The 27,423-nt window shown below is 41.6% G+C and overlaps 2 protein-coding genes across 4 annotated transcripts in view; one reads left to right on the forward strand and one right to left on the reverse strand.

Moving 5' to 3' along the window:
* The window catches only part of Calx (sodium/calcium exchanger 3), a 771,840-nt gene extending 766,225 nt beyond the window's left edge, over positions 1–5,615 (forward strand). For all 3 annotated transcript variants that reach the window (XM_065224018.1, XM_065224021.1, XM_065224020.1), the window contains exon 9: positions 2,886–5,615. In XM_065224018.1, the coding sequence (XP_065080090.1) occupies positions 2,886–3,090 (205 nt within the window). In that variant the 3' untranslated portion in view covers positions 3,091–5,615. The remainder of the gene's footprint in view (positions 1–2,885) is intronic.
* Positions 5,616–22,774: 17,159 nt separating this feature from the next.
* LOC135702911 (mucin-22-like) lies at positions 22,775–27,206 on the reverse strand. Its single transcript, XM_065223967.1, has 2 exons — positions 27,013–27,206; positions 22,775–26,937 (listed from the first exon to the last, which is right to left on the reverse strand). Exons 1-2 carry the CDS (start codon positions 27,090–27,092, stop codon positions 22,983–22,985), a joined length of 4,035 nt encoding a protein of 1,344 aa, XP_065080039.1. The 5' UTR covers positions 27,093–27,206; the 3' UTR covers positions 22,775–22,982.
* Between the last annotated feature and the right edge of the window lie 217 nt (positions 27,207–27,423).

A 27,423-nucleotide genomic window follows, 5' to 3' on the forward strand; every position in this document is an offset into this window, starting at 1 on the left:
AATGAAAGACGAAATGAACACTAGTCAAACTATACAAACAGCATGAAAACTGATCGAAAGTGGTTCTGTTGATGTTGAAGAGCATCTGGTCGAAGAGAAGACAGAATAACTTTCAATTGAAAGTGATGGTTGACAGTTTCGTCTTCGCTTGACGATTATCGATTGAAAGTGACTTTGTTGGGCCCTGCTTGGGACATATCGTCGATCGCCATGGTATTCTCCCTGATCCTAAAAACTTAAAGTTCGTTAAAAAGACTTGATTGATGAGAATCTTGAATCTATCAATCCCAAACCGTGAGCATTTTTGAGAGCAAAACAAGCACAGTTCGTTGTCGCATCCAGCAAAACGTTGTTCAGAGGTTTCAAGACAGTTCCAGTCGAGGATTCCAATAGTTCCCGATGGAAAATCCAGACGATTCCTGGGGATATTGCAAAAAATTCCGGTGCGGATTCCAGACGTTCCCGACTTGAATTCGAGACGTTTTCGACGGAAGTTCCAAACGTAGCCAACAGGTTTTCCAGAGATATCGCATGTAACACGAGTATACTCAAAATAAATCACTGTTAAAAAATTCAAAATACAACCGCTAGAGGCGCTGCTATAGAATAAATAAAGTGTTCAGATTCTAAGTAGACCAGACTTTAAAATCTCTATCGGGAGATTTAGGGACAAAAGGTCGAAAGACAAAAAATCTAAAGACAAAAGGTTGAAAGACAAAAGATCGAAAGACAAAAGGTCAAAGGACAAAATATAGGTGTTGTAAGTTGGTGCTAGTACTGCATGAGCTTGTCGGCGGCGATGCACGTTATCTCAAGACCGTACAGCAGGCGACTATCGATGACGACACTTGCAACCCAGAAACGAGTATCGAGATTGTTAGACCATTGGGGGCGGGAGATGCTGCGACAGTCGTTCTTGACCGCCTTAAAGTGCTGCTCGAAGTTGAGGGATCGGTCAGTAAGTACCCCCAGAATACGGACCGTCTTCGGGCTAGCTTTGAACTTTGATAGGTGTGCCGGGATGGACACACGTGGCACCTGACGCTTTTGGTGGCCGAAAGCTGGAAGCCTACCGCGCTGACCCACCTGGCTACAGCGGAAACTGCTGCCGGGGCATTGATCCTGTTATGTACGTGTTGCTGTTGGACCGGTAGTTATGATAACTACATCGTCGTCATACTCGAAAATGTAAACATTTTTTGGCAGTCCTCGGAAAACTCTGTTCATGGCCACAAGGAACAGGGTAACGGCGATAACTGAACCTTGTGGGACGACCCATCTCTTCTCTGAAAAGCTGAGACTTCGTGTTGCCAACTGCGATTGTGAATGAACGATCGGTCAAGACATTTTTGATAAAGTGGATCATGGGTCTACTTAGGACCCAGTTTACCAGCTGCTAAAAGACGAGGGGCGTCCAAGTCCTGTTAAAGGCCTTCGAAATATCCTGCGAGACGATCTCGATGCGGAGACCACTATTGAGCTTTTCAACCAAACTATCGTACCAAACAACGTATGATTGATTCGGTTACGTTAAAGTCATTAACATATTTAATGTTTCTGCTCGATATGACGGAAATGGGCGCTTATTTCATGTCATGTCATATTTCATTATCATCATGAAAATATTTAATTTCAGCGTTGTTGGCTTATCTGCAACCATCTACTGCGTACCGTATGCGTGATAATGTTTGCACCATTGAGCTATGTCAAAATTAAAAAAAAAATCTCAAAAATTTCGTTTTCGAGTTTTTTTATTCATTTAAAGGGGGGATGTTTCTCAGAGTCTTAAACTATGTTAATCATCGATCGAGTTTCCACTTGCTGCAATTACGGTCTCCACACGCTTCCGGAATGTACGGCAGGTTCTAATAATGTAGTCTGGATCCATTTCTCTCCAGGTACGGGTCAATGTTTGTCTGAGGCTTGCTGTAATCGGGTGGTGGTTGGAACAGGCCTTGGCCTTCATGACGCGCCATATTGAGTAATTCAGCGGATTAAGATCGGGGCTGGATGGCGTCCACATATCCTTCACCCAGAACGGAAGATGTTCCTGCAACCACTTCTGAGTGCGGTTCGAGGTGTGGCACGGAGCCCCATCTTGTTGAAATACAACATTTGGCTTCGGACCGTACTGTTCTTTGATCCACGGAAGAACATACTTACTTAAAATCCCGATGTAGACCTCCGTGTTGACCTTGTCGCCTTCTGGAATGAACACCGGGTCCATTTTTTAACGCTAGCAGGATGCTTGGTCAGATACACGTTCTTGTGCTTGTCAGTAATCATGTAAGTTTTTTTCCATGCCCTCGACTTCGCCCCGCAATCTTCCTTTACGATTTTCCGTGCCGTAAAGTCACTGATCCCGTATTCCTTTGTCATTTTCCTTACTGAACGCACTGGATTCACCCGAATCTTCCTTTTGATAGCAGCGATAACCCTCGGAACCCGAGCTGACCTCGGACGACCTATAGCCACCTTCGCGGATAGTTGTCCTTTCTTTTCTCGGTCTTAAACCCTTTTGACGGTCCACCGGAACACTCCCACGGCGATTGAAATGTCTTTTTGCGACATTTGCGCGTGGGACAAATCACGAATACGCTGCCACTTCGTCATGATGCAGCTGTCAAACTAAGTAAATCATTTTCTTTTATACACAGCCTACTACGGTATGAGCTATAGGTTACGTGCATGCAAAGAAAACCAAGGCAATGTATGCATAGGTGAAACGGGAACCTTATTTGTACGATGGTGCATACGATATATTCAATAGAATTGCAATCATGAAATTCCAAATCCGTGATTTGAGATTAGACATGTAAACTTGTCAGCTGCTGACCGAAATTCACGAAACTAATAACCTTTTGTTTTCCGTTCTCCTCTTCCAGCTTGGCCTTCTCGGTGACCATATTCTGTTCCGAGGCATGCATTGCGATTATCGTGCTGGTGCTGCGCCGAAATCCCAAAATCGGCGGTGAGCTGGGCGGTCCGAAGAAAGCCAAATACATTACCGCCACCTTCTTCTTCTCGCTGTGGATCATCTATCTGCTGATGAGCAGTTTAGAAGCGTACGGTGTCATCAAAGGATTCTAAGCGATTCGTCCACCGGAGAGCCCCCAGATCATCAACATCGTCATTTAGCGGAAATTTATCTCCTGCGCTAGCTAGAGTCCCCGTTTGTGTAGAGAGCTCTACACATCCAGAGAAATGTGTCCGAGGCACACATACACACACACGTTCATTCGCTCACGCGCGTGCATCGATTCCATATAGATTTTGATTTAGTTTCACTTTAGGTTCATTGGAATATTACTGAAAGTGAACAAACACTAGATAGTTTGAACTCGTACTATATAGTCAGCGAACTAAACCAGAGTCCCACGAGAAATAAAGCTACACATTTATTTATTTTCTTTGTAATCGAACAACAACAGCAACCAAATAATATGCTTGAAAACTAGGTTCTATCGAAATGAAAATCCCTTCAAGTGAAATACAAGACATTTTAGTTTACACTACCTGTATTGTTGATAATTTGTAAGAGAACATTATTTAAATGAAACAAACTAAAAAGAGAATGAAAGCGGCGTGTTGCCCAAAGCCCAAAAAAAAAAGAAGTAAGAAAAATGCCAAATTGTTAAGAATTAAATCTATTTAATTACTATAATATTAAAGAAAACAGAAAAACATCATAGCGTGTCATAGGGTAAGGTTACGTTTAAATAGGATATGTAATGAAAGAAAGCAGAAAGCCGAATGTTTCAAAAACAAAAAACAAACAAATCGACAAAAACACATGACAGCGACGGACCGGTGGACGTGATTTTAGAATTTATTGCATATATACTTTTTGTTAACTTTGATCATCTGCTAAGATGGATTCTAGTCAAACTATGAATTTATAACTTACGTTTCGTTGCCCCCTTCGCCGTGGGTCATGAGTCCAACGGATGTTTTGTTTTTTATTTAGTTTCGGCTCAGGTCATGTATGGTTTTTGTAAATATACAATCAGTGTATTATGTTTAGTTTTCATAACCTTGTTTACTTTTCGTCGTAGTGCTTGGCCATCGCGGAACATTTAGGGAAATCAAAATGCAACGCGTTATTTTTATAGAGCGATGAAGACATATCTAGTTTAAAACGAGAATGGTAAAGATTTTTCGAGACTCCACTGAAGCGTGAAATCAATTCCTAGCGAAACAAAAATACATTTGACTATCAAAAAAAAAATGAGGAGTACCGAAAGCTTGATGAATCCCCATTCCCTGTTTGTAAAATCAAATTGAAGAAATTTGAAATGATACCAAAAAACGACACCGGAAGATTAGAGCCACAACTAACAGCTAGTCTAGATTCAAGTGTCACGTTTTTGTACCAAGTAGGAGCGTATGTGTGCAATACTCACCGCATCCGGTATCCATCAGCTCTAGCAAAAATAAATAAACGAAACAAAATCTCGAAACAAGGACCACAAGCGATCAATCACAGAATAACCCTATACTTAGACCCGAGTACTGAAGCATTTTTATCCGTTATTCGTTTAGTTTCTGCGTTAAAACACACATATAAACACACACACACATACAAAAACCACAACACTCCACACAGAAAGGTAAAACTCTGAAGCATTCTCACCAGTACAGAAGAAGAGAAAAATATTTACCGCCCGAGCGCTACAGCGGCAGCAATGGTGGCCAGCTTCGATCGAAAATAGATTCTGTCAAAACGAGCGAAGCCTAATCAAAATGGCAGACTATCGCTGTGGCAACCGTTTCCCTAATCGAAAGTGAATAGTAATTTCTTCCATTTCAAATAATAAAAAAAAACCGCGCTAGTGTTAAGATTTGTTTTAGTCGTTAGAACTCAGTTTATCACAGTTTTTAGGGTAATAAGTAACAACAGAGAAACAAATGGAAATTGTTGATCTTAAGTAAACGTCCACGTCGTGTGTGAGCGAGAGCAAAATAATTCTAGTGTTTTTGTATAAGATATTCTAAAACCAGATACAGCGAAACTGCGTCGTAAAATGATCATTATTGTTTGTGTAGGAGGAAAAGGAGATGCCAACACACAGCGACAGTGAAAAAAAAAACAATCCAAAACTGACAACATGAAGCGCTTTGTGACGGCTGAAAGTTTGATTGTTTGAAAAACAACAACCACGTTATTGTTGACAAGCTTTTCGAATTGTTTCCCCATTCTTTGCCACCAAGATTGAAAACTGAGTTGTACAATGAGCGCTAATGGAGAAAATGATTCGAACATTTGTTATTTGTTTTATAACTTGTTAAAAATGCAAACAAACGTAGAACCTGAAATGAAAAGTAAACCAACAATAAAGCAAGTTAGTAAACGTGTTCTTTAAAAGGGAAAATATTTATAAATGGATTATAGGAAGCAAAGTGATTGACATTTATATTTTTACGAGAAACGCAAACATCGTTAGCCACCTGAATGTGAATTAAACATAAACAAAGAAACAAACTGTTATAGTCAATAACAAATCTACATTTCTTGAAATAATTCAAACTCTTGATGTTCACAAATCCTGCAAAACAGAAAATATGCGTTTCATTTCAATATTAACCTGTAAAATAAAGTTCCACACCTTTGAAAACCATACCAGAAACTGTCATCTGTAAGCTTACTTCTGAATTCCCTTTACATATAGTTTAAAACTGATTGTGACAAAAGTCAAAAATACACAAACAAGAAACGGAACACCCCAATCAGAGCAGAGCATCATACACATACCTAACGGATGTAGTACCGATCGATCATCAAAATACAAACAAATGTAACATTCTTCCAAAGAAAACTGCATCGAACAGAGAATATTAGAACCTACACGGACAAGTTTAAAAACAGTGTACTGAATGTTGTAATAAAAAACACACCGGAGACCACGCGAAAACAGAATCACAATGTTTATAGACAAAAAAAAGGAACTCGTTTGACTTCCATCGCTTGATGTGCAATATTACAATTAACCAATTCCAATATAGAATGGAATCTTAAGGAAAGACCACTTTTTATGATCCACCTAGAACAAATACTTTTACCCATTACCCATTACCGTCTCGGAACCTTAATCCAAACGAAAACCTCTTGTTTTCTTTTCACTCTTGTATAACTATAACAAACTAGCAAATTGTAACTCAAGACACACACGTTGAGAAATCAACCAAACAACAATGGAAAGCAAAATTCTAACCCTACTTCTTTTCTTGAACTTAACCTCTCTATCGTGTTAAGAAAATGAAACTATCGTCTCAAACTAACTTATCGAATAATAGGTCTAATCTTTGTCGCATTTTATTCCAATTTCCTTTATTTTTTCTGCATCTCTTATATGCGCAAGGCCCCGTAAATCTGTACATGTAAAAATCCTCTGCACTATTCTATTTACGAAAATCATAAAAACAAATTAAAACCAACAATTATGGCCAAAACCTGACACGAATAGACAAAACAAATAAAAACAAATCCAACCATACCACTTAGGTTCAGAGCATTAGAGGTTTCCTCGAAAAAAAAAAACATCTTTCCCCCTATTGTTATCTTTCACTATTATCTGTTTCAATCCGGTTTACAAAGCCCTGAAAAAGGAAACACAAACAAAAATAGAAACAAAGAAACGAATATATATATATTACTAAAAAGAGAACGATCTACAGATAAAACAGATGATCGATACAAGTTAAACACAAACACAAACCGACACAGACACACCACAGGCAAAGCAAGCAAGTATGAACAAAAAAATCAACAAGTGGAGAAAACTAAGAACAAACGAATTATGTAGTGTGTACTCCGGGCTCCATTGGCAGAGCCGTCGGCGCCACCACCGCCGCCATCCCGGGTGGACAAAAAAGGAATAATGAATAAAGAAACAAATGAAAATGCGTGTATGTTTTTCTTGCAGTGTGTGAAAGCTTCCAACTCCGTCCGCGAGGTGTCTTGATAGAAAACTAGTTGGATTTTCCGGGCTTTTCCTGGAAAATCTCCTCGAATATGAGGAAAATTGATAGAGGTTTCACTATTCTATTCGTCTATTTCAGTTTATTTCAGTCAGCTGGGTGGCAGCCCTATCTTGTTTGCCTTGAATTGAAAAGAGCTAACATCGCTGCGGGCCCTCGAATCATGGACCCCACTGACAGCTCATAATTTGTAAACAAATAGAAGATTCAAGCCAGAATTTCATAAAAGGCGTGACTGATATTTTAGATATTCTTAATATTTTTGCTTACATTTTGTGAAAAATAAACTTAGAACTCATAAAATATTATTTTCTGATTTTCTACCATGAAGTCAAACATTTATATGGCATAAAAGGGAAAATAATTTCATTTGATAAAAATAAGACAATTCAGTCACGCCATTTTTGCAGTTCACACTTGAATTGTGACGTTTCAGATGTTGGTTTCAATAACATGGCGGCATATCACCCAGCTGATTTCAGTCTATTCGTATGCATATATGTGGTGGGTGGTACCATCCCCCACTGCTAAAGGGTGTCCCACATCAAATTGCATCACGGAAAAAAACGCTGTAGAAAATTACCCATTGAGTATATACTCTTGAAGTTTTGGTAGAAGTAGTTTAGAGTGTATTGTTTACACTGTATTTTTTATCGCTGTCAGTTTATCGAAAGTTGGGAAAAAAAGGCGTCAAGAAATACATGATTTGGCAAGCGATTTGCTCATGTGGCAAACGGAGTACGCCGTTCGTGACTACCGGGACTATAAACGGGGAGACCTACCTCAAGGAGTGTCTACAGAAACATCTGCTTCCTCTGTGAAGCAACACGAGGGTTCTACGAACCTCTGCCTAGGTTCGTGCCAATATTCAAATGTTGTTCTGGAGTGGTACGAAGCCAACGGGGTCACTTTCATACCCAAGGACATGACCCTCCATGCATCGCAAACAGTTAGAAGTAAACTGCACCAGGTTCGTGGACACGGAGCGCTTCGGGTAAAAGCCGTATTGTTCTGTATCGATATAATTTTTGCAGCACGCAAACAGAGCATCATTTATGATCATCTCGAACAGTTTTGAGTAGGCATACAGGGAGGTGATTCCACGATAATTTGCGACATTCCGTTTATCTCCTTTTTTGTAGACTGGGAACAGATAAGAAAGTTTCCAGCGGCAGACGAACTCACATTGCTGTGCCGAGAGATTGAATAGCCTCGCAAGTGGAAGAAAGGCAGAGATTGGCTGCATAACGTTTTAGAACTGATGACGGAATGCCGTTAGGTCCGGCGGCGAACGAGTGCTTCAGTTCGCGGGTTGGGGCTATCACCATGTCTTCTGAAATGCGCGGAATATCAAAACTAAACACATCACGTGGCATCCCAACAGTAGCATCCAGCACTTGTGTCGGCGAAGCGAAGAAATCTCGGAACACTTGCTTGAAATGACGAGCAAACAAGTCGCATTTTTCTCTTTCGCTATTAGCCGAGTCATTCCCGAAAAATATGGAACAAGGCAACCCGGATTCCTTCCGTTTGGAGTTGACAAACGACCAAAAACTTGTCGGGTTCGTGCGAAGGTTCGCTTCCATGCGTCTCACGTGTCGATTATAGGGAAAACGATTGTAATATTGATAACTACAACTCGAAAAATTGAACGGTCGTTTGTAGGACGGCGAGCGACAGTTACAATACTTTCGGAGGGCGGCAGAGTGTTGACGTTTTAGTACGCGTAGGCGTGGGTTAGACCATGGAGGCTTTTGCGGGGGTCGTCGTGCTGGGACAATGCGTAAAATAGCATCTTCCAGTGCAGCACTGAAAAAACCCACAGCATCATTCACGCTAGCGGCTGTTTCGATAAATTGCCTATAAATTTCCGCAAGCGCATTGTTCAATGCAACATAATCAGCTCGGCGAAAGTCCAAAGAGTATCACTCAGATGACGGCGTAAAAACAATCGGCGAAGGTAAACTAAATGACACGACGGCGAAGGACTAAATGACACGACGAAAGCGGGATGATCAGCATCTAGATCAATCAGTGGCTCGACAGGCAAGGAAACAGAAGTGCCCGGTGTAGAGTGGTAATAATTAACATTATCGCGCCCCTTGCCGGAGGACCTTGCAGAAAACAGAGAACCAGCTAAATTCAATGGTTAGAGGCAGTCGATTACGGTACGTACACGCGAACGGACTGGTTTAAATAAATCTGTTTCTATTTAAATTCATTTGTGAATAATTTAAAGTTGAATCCGAAAGTGTTATTCTTGTGGGTGAACTCTACAAATTGGCACAGCCGGTACGATTCGAAGGTTAGTAACACTAAAGTTATGCTGAGTTTTTCGTCATTCAAGGAGCGCAAAGATCGTTGCTCAGCAAAAAAACGGCTGAGGACCTGAAAGTTTTGAAAGTGGGGCTTGAGGTTCAAAGTATCGTACAGAATAAACATCCATTCCCGAAATTCCCCAACGTACAGGTGACATTATCTATTGACCGTACGGTACCCCCTAGGAAGATAGCTTACCTAAGAATTCCTTTAGCGATGGAAGAGAAAGTCAATCAAAAACTTCAGCAAATGTTAGACACTGATATTATTGAACCCGTTTTTGGTTCTGCCGAGTGGATCTCACCTATGGTGGTAGTTCCAAAGGGAACTAACGATGTCCGTATATGCATTAATATGCGATACCCTAATCAGGCTATAAAGAGGGAACATTATCCGCTACCACTTATCGATACACTTCTCAATAAGCTAAAGGGAGCGGTTGTATTTTCCAAGCTTGACATTACATCAGCATACTATCATGTGGAATTACACCCAGAATCGCGTGAAATAACCACCTTTATGACGGGTAAAGGCCTAATGCGATTTAAGCGATTGATGTTTGGCATTAATTGCGCGCCCGAGATTTTTCAGCGGATAATGTGTGAAATGCTTGCTGGTATCGAAGGCGTAGTAGTTTATATCGATGATGTTGTTATTTGGGGAACAACACGAAATGAACATGATGAGCGGCTTCAAAAGGTTCTGGATATTTTTGAAGCAAACCATGCTTTGCTGAATAAAGAAAAGTGTATATTTAGAGTGGAAGAGCTTGAAATACTAGGGTTCAAAATTAGCGTGAATGGAATTTGCCCAACAGACGACAAAGTTGCGGCTATTCGGAACTTCAGGATGCCAGAAACAAAGGAGGAAGTGCGCAGTTTTCTGGGGTTGATTAATTTTGTCGGACAGTTTATGCCACATCTATCATCTAGAACCGAAGCCCTTCGACAGTTTATCAGAGGGGAAGTGGAATCATTCGGTGTAGACCAACAAAAAGCTTTTGATGACCTGCGCAATGAGCTTTCGAACACCGTACACCGTTTGGGATTTTTTGACCCAAAAGATCTAATCGAGCTATACGTGGATGCATCCCCGGTTGGTCTTGGCGCTGTTTTAACCCAAAAAGACAGTTTGAACAAACCAAGGATAATCTGTTTTGCCTCAAAGGGCCTTACGAAGACGGAGAGAGTTTACCCGCAAACACAGCGCGAAGCCTTGGCTGTCGTATGGGCGGTGGAAAATTTTTACATGTATTTGTTCGGAGTACACTTCACTGTGTTTACCGATCATAAGACGCTCGAATATATTTTTGGTGGAAAGCATCAGGAAGGTAAACGTGCTTGTACGCGAGCCGAGGCATGGGCATTACGGTTACAGCCTTTTGATTTTAAGGTGGTGCATGTTCCTGGATCCTACAATGTTTCAGATATCTTCTCGAGGCTATGTCCGCAGTCAGATGCACCATTTGACGAAGCATCAGAACACTATGTTTGTGGGATAAGCGAAGGGCCGACAGCCATTACGCTGGATGAAATCAAAAAGGCAACAGATCTCGACGAAGTGCTTAAAGGAGTTGTCAAATCAATTGCGACGCAAGTGTGGCCATCGAACTTGTTCGCATATCAAGCTTTCTCAAAGGAATTGGGTGTGATAAATGGAGTTGTAGTGAGGGACGACCGAATCATTCTTCCGTCAAAGTTGCGACAGAGAGCTTTGGATATCGCGCATCGAGGTCATCCGGGAGTAGTTGCAATGAAACGGAATCTCAGGGAAAAAGTGTGGTGGCCCTATATGGACCGTGATGTTGAGCATCGCGTTCAAGAATGTGCAGGTTGTGCTTCAGTAAGCATGCAGGGGCCTCCAGAACCAATGCATCGGAAAGAAATGCCGGATCGTGCATGGCAGGATTTGGCACTGGACTTTTTCTCTGCCAAAGAATGTGCGACGTTCTTGGTAGTAGTTGATTACTACAGTAGATATTTGACCGTCATTGAAATGAGAACTACCACTGCTTGTAAAACTATCGAGGCTCTGGAGCGCGTTTTTTAAAGAACACACATACCCAGAGACAATTCGCACTGATAATGGACCTCCTTTCGCCAGTGAAGAATTTTCAGGCTACTGTCTTAGCAAAAATATCCGACTTGTGCGCAGTATCCCGTACTGGCCTCAGATGAACGGGTTGGTTGAAAGGCAGAACCAGGGGATCCTGCGAACTTTGCGAATTGCTCGAACAACAAAAGAGGACTGGCGAAAAGCAGTCAATGAGTACGTGTACTCTTACAATACCACTCCACATACTATGACAGGAAAATCACCAATGGAGCTGCTCACTGGAAGACCAGTGAAAGATCTACTGCCGTCACTAAGAACTGAGCCCTACTGGAATCGGGATGAGGAAATACGAGATAAGGACATTATCAGAAAAATGCAAGGTAAATTGTATGCGGATAAACGTCGACAAGCTAAAGCATCGGAAATAGTTGTTGGAGATTCTGTCTTGATCAAAAACTATGAACTGGGAAAACTGGAACCGAACTTTCGACCCGAGAAATATACAGTAATCCATAAAACCGGAAGCGATGTGGTCGTATTAAGCGAAGATGGAGTTAAATACAGGCGACCTGTAGCTCATTTGAAGAAGTGTCCAATTGTCCACAGCCGAGATGGTTTGGAGTTGCAGAAGATTCCAAACACAGCCGATTCCGATTCACGACAGACTATCGCAGATGATTCAGCTCGGAGCTCGATTCGCGAAGAATCTCCCACCGCCAAACGTCCTAAGCGAACTACAAAAATGCCTGCACGGTATGATAAGTAAATATATTTGAGTCAGTACTTTGATTTTCGTATAAAATATATATTTGATAATATGATAACTTTTTTTTTTGGCCAGGTGAGAGATGTAGAGTGGTAATAATTAACATTATCGCGCCCCTTGCCGGAGGACCTTGCAGAAAACAGAGAACCAGCTAAATTCAATGGTTAGAGGCAGTCGATTACGGTACGTACACGCGAACGGACTGGTTTAAATAAATCTGTTTCTATTTAATTCATTTGTGAATAATTTAAAGTTGAATCCGAAAGTGTTATTCTTGTGGGTGAACTCTACACCCGGTAATGCGCATTATGCTGGGTTTAGACTAGGCAAGTCAAATGATAAACTCAGTTGAATTCAATTGGCTTGAAAAGTTGAGCCTGGTTCAACTTTTTTCAATTCAAGTGAGTTGATCAAGCCAGTTGAATGGCATGGTTTACACATTCAATTCGCGTTCAAGTCAGTTGAATTCAACTTACTTGATCAATTGACTTGCCCTGTCTAAACCCAGCTTAAGAGGAAGAGGTGACAATTGGCTTTACAATTGACAATCTTTTATTTCTATCTCTATATCTATCTTTATCTATCTCTATCTCTATCTTACGCACCTGAAATCGGCCAATCAGGAGCTGGTTCACGTTGGACAGAAAAGTGGTTAATTTGCGCCCCCGTATTGGCGTTGACACCGTCGAAAAATTGTCTCTTCTAGAAAAGATTGACAGTTTCTTACGGACTTTTTCGATGGAGTGAAAGGATAGTACGAAATCCGCCATGTTTCACGCACAGTCTGACGTTTGCTTATGGATTTTACCATAGGAGTAAAGAGGTACAGAGTTGCCGTCAACGCCAATTGTCACCTCTTCTCTTACACAGAGAAAAAAAAATACCCTAAATTTAAGTTCTTTTTACTTAATTTTGGGTAATTTTGAGTTTTGCATCCCACTCTCACTTTTTGTTGTTGTCAAAAACGGAACGAGAGATTCGACTTTCTCATGACTCTCGTTCAATAAGCTACTAGTGAGTATATGAGATATTCTCAAATTTGAGTCAATTGAACTTAATTTTGGGTAGAAAATACATACGAGTAAGTAATTATTTTTGCCGTAGCCAAATGCAAACTACTATAAGCGGTTTACTGAAAATTAGGTTATTGTTCGGTAATTTTTCGGTTCCGTGTAGGTAATGCATTGCATTGCGGTTCGGAAAAAGTATTCGCTTGTATGAACTAGCATTGGGCGATCTTGAGGCAAGAATCGATGTTAGTGAATTGGCAACTCAAAGTTGGCACTCGTGGAGAATAGAAGAACTATGAAAGTGATGATGGTTTCATAATTTTCCACGGGGAGGTATACGAATGCAATCTTAAAATGCTTTTATTTTGCAAATGGAGCATTTTATTTAAATCTGGTTAATGCTACGCTAGTAGAAAACTTAAGGACTACTTAATAGACATATAATATAGAAACATAATTTCTTTTCAGAATTTTAGGTGTAGACATAGATTTCAGCTTTTCTACAACTTTAGCAGCAACCAGAATTAAATAATATGCTCCATTTGCAAAATAAAAGCATTTTAAGATTGCATTTGTATACCTCCCCGTGGAAAATTTTGAAACTATCATCACTTTCATAGTTCTTCTATTCTCCACGAGTGCCAACTTTGATTTGCCAATCGATTCATTTTTCAAAATGGCACAACTATGTTTCAAATATAACGGATCTTGGGAAAGCTGGAGCAAATTAAGCCAAATTCAGTCTAGAGTTGATATTACGTTACATAAGCAATCTTGTTATAACATTTCACCTATAATAGTCATTTAGTGTGATGATTGATAGATATTATTTAGAAATAAATTGTGCAGTACGTACGCAGTAAATGTTGTGAGTCACTGGTCATTAAAATAGGTGTAGGCAAAATAAATGCGAAAGTTTAGGTGATGTTCATTCAACTTCATTTTATTCGACTTTAAAGTTAAGCATTTGATAGTGTAATAAAAATTAAGTAATTGCACGAGAAAACTCAAAGTTAAAACATCAAATGACTCACTCATTATAATCTTACATAAAATATGCCTGGTCCGTGAAATAGGTGTGTTGCATAAAACTATAGTAAAGAATGCTTGAAAATAATCGTACACTCATAAAATTCAAAATCTCTGACTTGGCTGAGGAGGGAGTTTCTTTCAGTTTTCCGGAAGGTTCTGCACGGAAACGAAAACGCATCCGTTCGCGGAAAGTTGCAGATAAGGAACCCCAAATAAGCTTGCCCAAATCAAGGAGTGATGGAAAAAAGGAAGTTTCAACTCCTCCTGGTTTCCGCAGAACTGACTATAACCAGAACTTTCCATCTCTCCCGGGGACATCAAAAACCCCTGATGGCCCATTTTTAAGAACAGAAGCCCCTTCTTCATCCGGGTTGTTCTCATTTGATAAAATTGTGGACGATATTCTCAAGAACCTGAATATTTCTGATCCTCTCAAAAGCATTGTTCTGGCAATGCTTCCTTCTGTGAAGACCCTCTTGAAGCAATTGACATTGAAGTGGCCCCTCATTGCAGCAATCATTTCCTTCGATGGATAATTTTCCAAACGAGGTCGGGGATTTGATCACTGTTCTACAGTGGAATTGTCGAAGTCTCATTCCTAAATTAGATTCTTTTAAGTTTTTAGTTCACAATAATGAATGTGATGCATTTGCTGTTTGTGAAACTTGGCTCTCTTCAGATATCGATCTTCCTTTTTATGATTTTAACATTATTCGACTGGATCGTGTGGATTCGCGTGGAGGAGGAGTACTTTTGGGGATCAAAAAGTGCCATTCCTTCTATAGAGTGAATCTTCCACAATTTCCAGGTATTGAAGCTATCGCATGTCAGGCTATTATTAAAAGTAAGAGCCTTGGTATTGCTTCTGTTTATATTCCTCCTAGAGCCGTTGTTAATCGAAAACAACTTTCAGATATCTGTTCGGTACTTCCTGCTCCACGGTTGATTATGGGAGATTTTAATTCCCGCGGTACAGGCTGGGGGGAACTGTATGATGACAACCGTTCTACTTTGATATATGACCTCTGCGACAGCTTTAATATGACAATTCTTAACAATGGAGAAGTAACACGTTTGGCTGGCCAATCCTCGAATGGAAGTAGATTAGACCTCACACTTTGCTCTAACTCATTATCGTTGGATTGCACGTGGAATGTGATCCAAGATCCCCACGGTAGTGATCACTTGCCGATCAAAGTTTCAGTTGCCAGTGGGTTCAATCCGTCGGAACCCGTTAACGTCGCGTACGATCTTACCCGTAATATCGATTGGACAAAGTTCAAGAATGTGATAGAAGATGCCCTTACGTCGGTAGAAGGGCTTCCACCGTTGGAGGAATATAACTTCCTCTCCAATCTGATCTTGGACAGCGCGCTTCAAGCTCAAACTCGGCCGGTTCCAGGAACATCTTTCCGTAGGAAACCTCCTTCTCCTTGGTGGGACCAGCAATGCACTGAGGTTTACCGTAAAAAGTCCGACGCGTTTAAGCTTTTCCGGAAACGTGGAACACCCGTACATTTCGAAGCGTACTCGGCTCTTGAACGCGAACTCAAGAGCCTCATCAAAGCCAAGAAACGCGGATACTGGCGGCAATTCGTGGACGGATTATCGCGCGAAACGTCGATGAATACGCTTTGGAATGCGGCGCGAAGGATGCGTAACCGGTCTTCACACAACGAGAGTGAGGAGTACTCGGATAGTTGGATTCTCAAGTTCGCGCGAAAAGTATGTCCTGATTCTGTGCCGGCACAGATGATTCCTCGCGAAACGACGAATTCGGTAGACAAGATCAGCCAGCCTTTTTCAATGCTGGAGCTCTCACTCGCGCTCCTTTCGTGTGGCAATTCGGCTCCGGGGGCTGATAGAATCAAGTTCAACTTGTTGAAGAACCTCCCAGACGTCGCTAAGAGGCGCATGTTGAACTTGTTTGGTCAGTTCTTGGAGCTTAATATTGTTCCGGATGATTGGAGGCGGGTGAGAGTTATAGCCATTAAAAAGCCTGGAAAACCCGCGTCAGATCACAACTCGTATCGTCCCATTGCGATGTTATCGTGTATTCGAAAATTGTTGGAGAAAATGATCCTTTTTCGCCTGGACAAATGGGTTGAGTTGAACCACCTACTCTCAGATACTCAATTTGGTTTCCGTAGGGGCAAGGGAACGAACGACTGTCTCGCGTTGCTTTCCACTGAAATTCAGTTGGCTTTTGCTAATAAAGAGCAAATGGCTTCTGTCTTCTTGGATATTAAGGGGGCTTTTGATTCAGTATCGGTTGAAGTCCTTTCAGACAAACTCCAATCTTGTGGCCTTTCTCCATTAATTAATAACTTTTTGTACAATTTGCTGTCAGAGAAACATATGAGCTTTTCTCATGGAAACTCTACAGCTTCACGATTTAGCTACATGGGCCTCCCCCAGGGCTCATGTTTAAGCCCCCTTCTGTATAATTTCTACGTCAGAGAAATTGACAATTGTCTAAGGGACAACTGCACGTTGAGACAACTTGCAGATGACGGAGTAGTGTCTATGACAGGACCCAGAGAGGCCGACCTGCAAGGACCCTTACAGGATACCTTAGACAATTTGTCTACATGGGCTATCCAGCTAGGTATCGAATTCTCCACGGAGAAAACTGAGTTGGTCGTTTTTTCTAGGAAGCATAGCCCAGCACAACCGAAGCTTCAACTTTTGGGTAAGCCGATCACTCATTCCATGTCTTTCAAATATCTTGGGGTCTGGTTCGATTCCAAATGCACCTGGAGATCCCACATTGAGTATCTGAAGCGGAAATGTCAACAAAGGATCAATTTTCTCCGAACAATTACCGGAACGTGGTGGGGAGCCCATCCGCAAGATCTTCTAACGTTGTACCGGACAACGATTTTATCGGTTTTAGAGTACGGTAGTTTTTGCTTCCAGTCGGCGGCTAAAACGCACATCATCAAACTGGAACGGATCCAGTATCGCTGTCTTCGTATCGCGTTAGGATGCATGCACTCGACTCATACGATGAGTCTCGAAGTGTTGGCGGGCATGTTGCCACTCTCTGATCGGTTTTCGGAATTATCCCTCAGGCTCCTCACCCGTTGTGAAATTATGAACCCACTGGTGATTGCAAACTTTGAAAAGCTTCTTGAGCTAAACCCTCAAACTCGTTTTATGTCATTGTACTACGTGTACATAACACAGGATGTCAGCCCTTCGCAGCATAATCCCTATCGTGTTTGCTTCTCCGACTTCGACAATTCTATTCTATTTGATTTATCCATGACGCAAGAGATTCGCGGAATCCCAGAGCATCATCGTTCCATGATTGCTCCGTCAATTTTCGCTGCAAAGTTTGGCCAAGTTGATTCCGCAAGATCGTTCTTCACAGATGGATCACTAATAGAGGCGTCCGCAGGTTTTGGTATTTATAACGAATTTCATAGCGCCTCTCGAATGCTTCATGCTCCTTGTTCCGTATATGTTGCTGAACTGGCGGCAATACATTATACGCTAGAAACGATCGCCTCACTTGCACCAGATCATTATTTTATTTTTACGGATAGTCTCAGTTCTGTCGAGGCTATTCGCTCCATGAGGCCGGTAAAGCACTCCTCGTATTTTCTCATGAAAATACGAGAGCTTCTAAGTGCTTTATCTTTAAGATCTTTTGTCATCACCTTTGCATGGGTCCCATCTCATTGCTCGATTCCGGGCAATGAGAAGGCGGACTCGCTTGCAAAGGTGGGCGCTATGGAAGGCGATATTTACGATCGACAAATCGCCTACGACGAATTTTTCTTCATTTATCGTCAACAGTCCCTCGCCAGCTGGCAAAATAAATGGAGTGAAGGGAGTTTGAGACGATGGTTATATTCAATCATCCTTAAGGTGTCGAAGTGTCCTTGCTTCAAGGGGTTGGATGTGGGTCAAGACTTCATTCGTATGATGTCTCGCCTCATGTCCAATCACTACTCGTTAAACGCTCACTTGTTCCGTGTTGAGCTGGGGGACAGTAATCTCTGTGAATGTGGACAAGGTTACCAGGACGCAGATCACATTATTTGGTCATGTGCTGAGTACCGTGGAGTCAGATCCGAGTTGTACGATTCCCTTCGGGCTCGAGGTAGACAACCTAATGTTCCAGTTCGGGATATTTTGGCTAGACGCGATCTGGAGTTTATGCAACTCATATATGTTTTCTTGAAGAATATCAACCATAGATTGTAAGTTTGATTAACCTTGTGTTTAGTTTGTGTTTTTATGTGTGTGTGTATTTATTTTTTGTAGATTTGTTTCTGTAATAATTGTATAATTACAGAGTTGATATAACGTCGATAGGATTAAGTATATGTTTTAGAAATAGTGACATTTTTTAATCATAAATCATATTCCAAATCTCCTTTTCCCTCTCCCGATCCAAACAATTGTCATCCACTAACCTCGAGAAGACCGCGAGTAATCGGTTCCAATCCTTTAATTTTAGATTTAAGACATTTATAATGTATAAAGAAAATGATAACTTGGCTCTGTAAAGTTTATTCGATTGAGCCTGTACAAATAAAGTAATTAACAAAAAAAAAAAAATTCAAAACATTTTTATTGGCGAATATCAATGTAAAATTCCACATGATTTTCATGTGTCCACACATAAACAGAATCCACTCAGAAGTACACATGAAATTTATGAGTCAAATGAATAGTATGTGTGGTTACACATGAATTTTATGTGTACACATAAAAACTATGTGTCCGACACATATATATTATTTGTTTATCACATTGCAAAAATTCATGTGTGGGACACATAAAATTAATCATTGAATTTTATTAGTGTATAAGTTTTATTAGACTAATGACGCTTAGTAACCGCTGTGCCCTCCATTGTTAAGTAGAACCTTGTTCAATCTTCTTGGCATTGACTCAACCAAGCACTGACAAGTTTCCTTTGGTATGGCATACCACTCTTTTTGAACTGTGGTCCATAATTGATCCTTATTTGAAAATGCTCGACCAGATAACTTTCATTTAAGCTCGTTCCATACATTTTCGAATGGAGATTGACTAGGCCATGAAATAACCTCGGAAATAACCGGACACTTTGTTTGCACGAAACCATTCCTTTACATAGTTAGAAGTGTGTTTCGGATCGTTGTCTTACTGAAAATGCTATATAAGAGGCATGTTCTCTTCTGCATAAGAGAGCATAGCCTCCTCCATGATTTCTTTGTATTCAAATCTGGTCATGATGGAATTAATACGGAAAATGTGACCTACTCCATACCAAGAAAAACATCCCCAAACCATGATGCTACCACCTCCATGCTTTACGGTCTTAACCGTGTACCATGCTTTACGGTCTTAACCTTTTATAGTCTGGCAAGAAAGTCGAAAACTGCCTTGTTTTAAAAATAAATTTAAAACAGTTCTCAATCCCTCCTTAAAACTGCTCTGTAATTCAAGCATAAACGTCATTAGAAATTGTTTATTAATGTCTTGATAAAATTCTTTACAAACGTGTTCTATCATTATAAAAGCAACCAAAAAACAATTAGGTTTTGCATTAGAGCAAAAAGCATTTATGGTTGCTTTTTAGGCTTTTTAAAGTGCATCATAGACTCCCCAATTATTCTGTTTACAAATTGAGCTTGAGGATGGTTTTTCATAGTTAATAAAAGCCAAATTTATGACAAAGAAATCTCAACAAAGAAAATTTACTTCCAAAATTCAAAATTTAAACCCAATCAGAAATGTCATTATAACCTCAGGATTGCCGAACTCACGGGATATCAACACCTAGATTGGCACACTTCGGCCTACTTTGGCACGTTCGGCATACCGCTTGGCACAACTAAATCACTCGGCACAGATTAAGGTGTGCAGAATTGAAAGTTCCTTGGCAAAATCCCACGTGGACTCCATATACAGTATCCATATACAGCTAATCCAACAAAATTATGCCTGGACTATCGGGTTATGACTTTCTAATCCGACTGTCAAATCCATACTAAAAAAATCAAAACAAACAGACTGCATGCTTACAGCACACATGTGAAAGTTGGCAGCACAATGTATTCAAACGTATATTTACACTTTTTAATCCGACATTTTCCAGATTAACAGGGTCCGGATTATCGAGTCGTCGGATTAGCGAGTTTCGGATTCGCGGGGGTATACTTTATGCGGTTTCCATATATGCGGTCCGTATTAACCTTCTTTAGGTGTTGGGATCAATATGACCCGAAATAAACTTCCAAACTGGAATAACTTTTTACGGTGAGCATCTACCCTTAAGGCCACATTAGATCCGTTTGCGTTGCGTTGTCGTAAATTTGACTGTTAGACAATAGATTTAGCTGTCACTTTGCGTCCGATCCGGATCTAATAAGCGTGGGCCTTTATAAACGAGCTTATAAACGGGTACCATGCACAAACGATATCATATCTGGTGCGACCATACCTCATAGAGTTAATTTTAAAACACTGTCAGCCTTGTTTGAATAATCGAGTCTTGCCATTGGGTAAAGTTTTTTATTGAGGCTTTAAAACTAATAAATTAAAATGCATGATTTTTACCGAACAGTTCAGCTGTTTAAAAGTTCTGTAATTCTCGAAGCCGGAATTTATTTCATATTGACCCGGATTTCAAATTGTTTATGGATCAGGTTTTCGCAATCATTTTAATGTTTTTATAGTCAAATTGATTGCCAGGCACTGAATTTTGAGTTTCTTGTATATAGAACCGATTTTGACGCGATTGGTCGCAAAAACTCGATGCCGAATGAAGTCAGGTTTGGCCACACTGCCGGCATGTTTGGTCGCTCATCAATTATCGCAAAGCTTATAGGAAATGGAACCTAGTTGCATCAAAAAAGTGAAATCAATACCTTACTGAGGACAATTTTTAGTTTATTGCTTTATTGCTCATTGACATCAAATTGATGCGTATGGAACGATTCTTCGAATATTTCGCCAATATTCTGCCAGTGAACGCCATCACGTCAAAATTGGTTCTATAATCGGTATATTCGGACTCTGACAAACAATTTATTCGTCACAAAATGTTACCACCCAAAGGAGGTGTGAAACCTTTCTCGTTTTTCCTCATATTTGAGAAGTTTTTCCTGAAAAAGCCGGAAAAATCAAAACATTTTGGCAAAATTGAGTTGACTCGACTCAATTTTGAGTTGGTCTGATCGACTGTGTGCACGATAAGCTTTTTGCATTGGAAACGAGTCCCGAAGGAAAAGCTTACAAGCTATTCCAAAACTACCCAAATTTGAGTAAAACCCACGCAGATCGGTCAAAACTGAACCGACTCAAAAATCGGTAAGTTAAGTTGAGAGACATGCGTTGACTAATGAAAAATATTGACCGGGCTCAAGTTGGTTTTTAGCATTTGTCACCTTGTCACTCCCGACTTAGTTTACCCATTTTTGAGATGGATCAGTTTTGACCGATTTGAGTGTATTCTACCAAAGATTGGGTTCGATAGCGCATATGAGTGTTGTTGTACACGGTCGACCAGATTACACAAAATTGAATCGAGTCAACTCAATTTCGTCAAAAGTGGATGTCTCTAATGGTGGTAAACTCCAACCGGTATTATCCTCGGATTAAATCTCGATCAAGAATGTCCGCTGCTTTGATGCTTTGATTGAGTTAATCAACACGACTCTAAGCAAACATTTCGCAGATCAACAGTGGCGGTATTATATAAAAGTTAATCCGAGATGGAGCTTACACGGCCAATGAGATCAACCCAAATTTGAGTTCAGTTTACTCATCAATCGCAAAAAGTGCAGGAACTCAGCGATGAGAAAATTCATATTTTATTAAGCCTAGGAGTAGTACCAATAGAACCCAAACCCAATAGGCCGTGCGTTGCTAATGCCGAGGAAAAACTGAAAAAAAAGCTTCACGAATATGAGGAAAATCTATGAACATTTTGCTCAGCCTAGTATACTAATAAACTGACTGAAACCTTTATCGATTTTCCTTATATTCGAGAAATTTTTCCTGGAAAAGCCCGAACAATTTAACTCACTTCTGAATAATTCCACTTTTGACGAAATTGAGTCGACTCGACGCAATTTTGAGTTTGTCTGATCAACCGTGCACCATGTTATCATGAAGCATGCGCCGTTGGCAATTTGAAGTTTTGAATCCATGGAGACGCGTAGTGTTTTATACCCTGGACAGACTATGGTTTATATCTAGGTTTATATCATGTAATATAGGCTGTCTTGCAATGAGCACTCATACATTGGATTTCCAGTGAAAACTAGATGTATGAGTGTTCATTGCAAGACAGCCTATATTACATGATATAAGCCATAGTCTGTACGGGGTATTACTTACCTCCAAAGTGCAGCATCATTTTCCTCAAAGCCACAGCTAAGCAAATCATTGCAGAAAGTTTGGACATAAGAAGTTATTGTTAGTGCAATGTTCAGTTTTTGAGAAATGGTGGGATTTTTTCAGTTACCGAAAGTGTTAAATAGAATAATCTAGTAAAATCGCCAAAATCCTAAAATCAACGCACAGAAAATAGTCAGTTTAAAGAAAATACAACACACTAAACATCAAACTTAATTTATTACATAGCTTCAAATTTCTAGCTAATGACTCGCCATACTTAAGAAGTAACACTTAGCACATGAATTACTAGCTATACATACAACCGATTATAAATAGATTACTCCAATCACATATCAACAGGTATAATACGGACAAAAGCTATCTGAATAAGTACAACAAATCCTAACAAAACCGTCTTAAGAGGCAGCAACAGAGATACTCTTTCGCTTCAAGTACTATTTGCTCATTCACTCGTTCTAGTGACCTGCAACGAACGACACGACCAAAGCAACCAGTAGACAAATCACACTACTGGTAACGGATCCGGCTGACGCTCCCTGTGACTCGGCAGTCGTCGTAGCCGTAGAGCCGGCCGCCGTTACCGTACTGCTTTCCGTTGACGTGGTAGATTGCGTCGTCGTTGTCGTCGTTGTCGTCGTTGTTGTACTAGCTCCCGTCGTTGTCGTCATCGTCGTCGATTCTGTCGCAGTTACTGGAGTCGATTCCGTTGCGGTGGCAGTTTCAGTTTCAGACGTTGGATCCGTGACGACCTGAGTTGTTGTGGAATTTGTTGATTCGGTTCCTGTTGGCTCTGTTGCAGTAGAGTTCGTCTGTGTCGATCCGGACGCAATGGTTGATTCCGTTTCAGTTTCCGTCGTAACGGGTGCCGTCTCAGTGGAGTTAGTTTCCGTTTGTGGCGTTGACTCGGTAGAACCAGTTTCGGGTTCCGCTGTCGAATCGGTTGCTGTTTGTGTTGATTCAGTCTCCGTCACTGTTTCTGTCTGGGTTGATCCCGTTTCACTTCCTGTAGATTCAGCTGTAGTAGTGTCTGTTGCTGTAGTGGGAGACTCCGTCGTTACGGTAGATTCTGTCTCTGTTTGCGTAGAACCTTCAGTCGACTCAGTTTCCGAATTCGTAGATTCAGTTCCAGTTTGAGTAGGTCCCGTGGTGGTTGCATCGGATGTTTCTGTAGATTCCGTTGCAGTTACAGTAGAATCAGTAGTTACAGTTTCAGTGTTTGTAGATTCGGTCGCCGTTGGTGAAGTGTCTGTTGGTTCTGTTTCAGTTACGGTCGTTTCAGTGGATACAGTTCCCGTGAGCGTTGAACTTTCAGTTGACTCAGTAGCAGCTTCGGTGTTGGTTGATTCCGTTTCCGTTTGCGTTGACCCTGTGCCAGTGGCAGTGGATTCAGTTTCAGTTTCCGTCTGCGTAGTTGAAACAGTTTGCGTTGGCTCTGTTTCCGATACGCTGGATTCAGTTTCCGCTTGCGTTGATCCTTCAGTTGATTCTGTTTCAGTTGCAGTGTTCGTAGACTCGGTTTCTGAGGCAGTAGTTCCCGTGGAATCAGTTTCCGTAGCAGTCGAGTCAGTCGTCACTACCGTCGATTCAGTCTCTGTCTGCGTGGGAGCTACTGTAGAATCAGTGACGGTTTCAGAGTTCGTAGACTCTGTTTCTGCTGTGGAGGATACAGTTTCAACGTCCGTGACCGTAGAATCAGTGTTTGCTATCGTAGATTCAGTTTCCACCTGCGTAGAACCTTCGGTTGAGTCAGTTGCCGTTACAGTATTCGTAGATTCGGTCTCCGTTTGAGTAGTTCCCGTGGAATCGGTTACTGTTGGCGTTGGCTCTGTCTCCGGTACGGTGGATTCAGTTTCCGTATGGGTTGAACTTTCAGTTGATTCCGTTTTAGTTGCAGTGTTCGTAGACTCGGTTTCTGAGGCAGTAGTTACCGTGGAATCAGTTTCCGTAGCAGTCGAGTCAGTCGTCACTACCGTCGATTCAGTCTCTGTCTGCGTGGGAGCTACTGTAGAATCAGTGACGGTTTCAGAGTTCGTAGACTCTGTTTCTGCTGTGGTGGATATAGTTTCGATTTCCGTGACCGTAGAATCAGTGTTTGCTATCGTAGATTCAGTTTCCACCTGCGTAGAACCTTCGGTTGAGTCAGTTGCCGTTACAGTATTCGTAGATTCGGTCTCTGTTTGAGTAGTTCCCGTGGAATCGGTTACTGTTGGCGTTGGCTCTGTCTGCGGTACGGTGGATTCAGTTTCCGTATGGGTTGAACTTTCAGTTGATTCCGTTTTAGTTGCAGTGTTCGTAGACTCGGTTTCTGAGGCAGTAGTTACCGTGGAATCAGTTTCCGTAGCAGTCGAGTCAGTCTGCGTGGGAGCTACTGTAGAATCAGTGACGGTTTCAGAGCTCGTAGACTCTGTTTCTGCTGTGGTGGATACAGTTTCAATTTCCGTGACCGTAGAATCAGTGTTTGCTATCGTAGATTCAGTTTCCACCTGCGTAGAACCTTCGGTTGAGTCAGTTGCCGTTACAGTATTCGTAGATTCTGACTCCGTTTGAGTAGTTCCCGTGGAATCAGTTACAGTTGGCGTTGGCTCTGTCTCCGGTGCGCTCGATTCAGTTTCCGCTTGTGTTGATCCTTCAGTTGAATCCGTTTCAGTTGCAGTGTTCGTAGAATCAGTTTCCGTAGCAGTCGAATCAGTTGTCACTACCGTCGATTCAGTCCCTGTCTGCGTGGGAGCTACTGTAGAATCAGTTACGGTTTCAGAGTTCGTAGACTCTGTTTCTGATGTGGATGATACAGTTTCGATTTCCGTGACCGTAGAATCAGTGTTTGCTATCGTAGATTCAGTTTCCACCTGCGTAGAACCTTCGGTTGAGTCAGTTGCCGTTACAGTATTCGTAGATTCGGTCTCTGTTTGAGTAGTTCCTGTGGAAACAGTTACAGTTGGTGTTGGTTCTGTCTCCGGTGCGCTCGATTCAGTTTCCGCTTGCGTTGATCCTTCAGTTGATTCCGTTTCAATTGCAGTATTCGTAGAGTCGGTTTCTGAGGCAGTAGTTACCGTGGAATCAGTTTCCGTAGCAGTCGAGTCAGTTGTTACTACCGTAGATTCAGTTCCTGTCTGCGTGGGAGTTTCTGTAGAATCAGTGACGGTTTCAGAGTTCGTTGATGTGATGGATGCAGCCTCAGTTTCCGTGGCCGTAGAATCAGTATTTACTACCGTAGATTCAGATTCCGTTGACGTAGGAAGTTCAGTTGAGTCAGTAGCCGTTTCAGTATTAGTTGATGCGGTTTCCGTTTGAGTAGTCCCTGTGGATTCGGTTTCAGTCTGCGTTGGATCTGTCTCCGATACGGCGGATTCAGTTTCCGTTGCAGTATTCGTAGAGCTAGTTTCCGTTTGAATAGTCTCCGTGGAACCAGTTTCCGTTGGAGTTAAGTCAGTTGTAACCACTGTGGATTCAGTTCCCGTCTGCGTTGGCCCTACACTTGAATCAGTTGCCATTTCAGTGCTAGTAGACTCGGTCTCCGTTTGAGTAGATTCCGTGGCAGTGGAATCAGTTTCCGTTTGCGTTAGATCTTCAGTAGTCTTTGTAGTTTCAGTAGTAGCTGTTTGAGTAGTCCCCGTGGATTCTGATTCAGATTGGGAAGTTTCAGTCTGCGGTGTGGTGGAATCGGCAGATGTCAAAGATTCAGTTTCCGTCTGCGATGAGCCTTCGGTAGACTCAGCAGCAGTTTCAGTATTCGTAGTCTCTGTCTCAGTATGAGTTGATCCTGTCTCCGTTGCAGTGGTTTCCACCGTGTTCTCAGTTTCAGTCTGATTAGAAGTTGTAGTCGCCGCCGAAGATTCCGAACCAGTTTGAGTACTTTCAGTTTGGCTGGATTGGGTAGCCGTAGCAGATTCTGTCGATTCCGTTGCAGCTGGTGTAGAATCAGTTACCGCCGTAGAATCCAATTCCGTTTGAGTTGTAGCTTCAGTTTCAGTAGCCTCTGTAGAATCGGTAGTACTGTTCGAAGTAGCTTGCGTGGATTCAGTCGTTCCTGACTCTGTACTTTGAGTTTCGGTTTCCGAAACCGTACTATCAGTTACCGATTCACTAGTTTCCGTTTCAATTAGTGTAGTTTCACTTGCTGTCACATCTTGCGTAGATTCTGTTTGCGTCGTGCCAACATCACTCGTAGTATCCGTTTCATCTTCATTTTCCACTTTATCGTCAACCGCCGTCGTCGTCGACATCGATTTCCATTTACCGTCGGTAACTGTCACTCGTTCATCTTTGTCGACTTCATTTTCGGCCACGTCGACGACCACTTCCGTCACGAACTGTTCTTCGGCATCATTATCCACCAAGGTACTAATCCGATCATGATCGATAGTCGAATCCGTAATATCCAACTTGCTCACCACTACAATAGGCCGATTGCTGAATTAATAAACAGAAAAATCACTCATTTAGTACAGTTAACCATTCAAAACTTTAGATCAATGTGCAACGCACCTGTTGTAAAACAATGGGCTACCACTAACTAAGATCACCCCCGCAAGCACACACGATAAAACAATATCCAATGTCTTCATTATTAATACACTTCGCAAGATGACAGTTCGGCAGATTGGCGTAGGGCGCGCTCGCTTCGTATTAGATGTTATCGCCCGTATTGATTCGAAGCAACTGAGCCGTCATCAATATATAGACTAGCCTCTTATTAAGCCAACACTCGAAATCCACCCTTGGTGGCTCAGTCGGTGTCGGTGCACTTGTCACAATTTGCGAAAAAAAAAACTGTAAGCCGGCGTCAAATATGTTACTACCGACGACGGTTATCTATCTCTGCCCGCCCGTTCTCCACCTGTACACTTCAAACTCTAACATAATCCACAACGACAACGGCGGCCGGCTCGTCCGCAG

Source organism: Ochlerotatus camptorhynchus, unplaced genomic scaffold (assembly GCF_037179485.1).
Source record: "Ochlerotatus camptorhynchus isolate MF236.1 unplaced genomic scaffold, CSIRO-AGI_Acam_v1.1 ptg000203l, whole genome shotgun sequence".
Lineage (NCBI taxonomy): Eukaryota > Metazoa > Arthropoda > Insecta > Diptera > Culicidae > Ochlerotatus > Ochlerotatus camptorhynchus.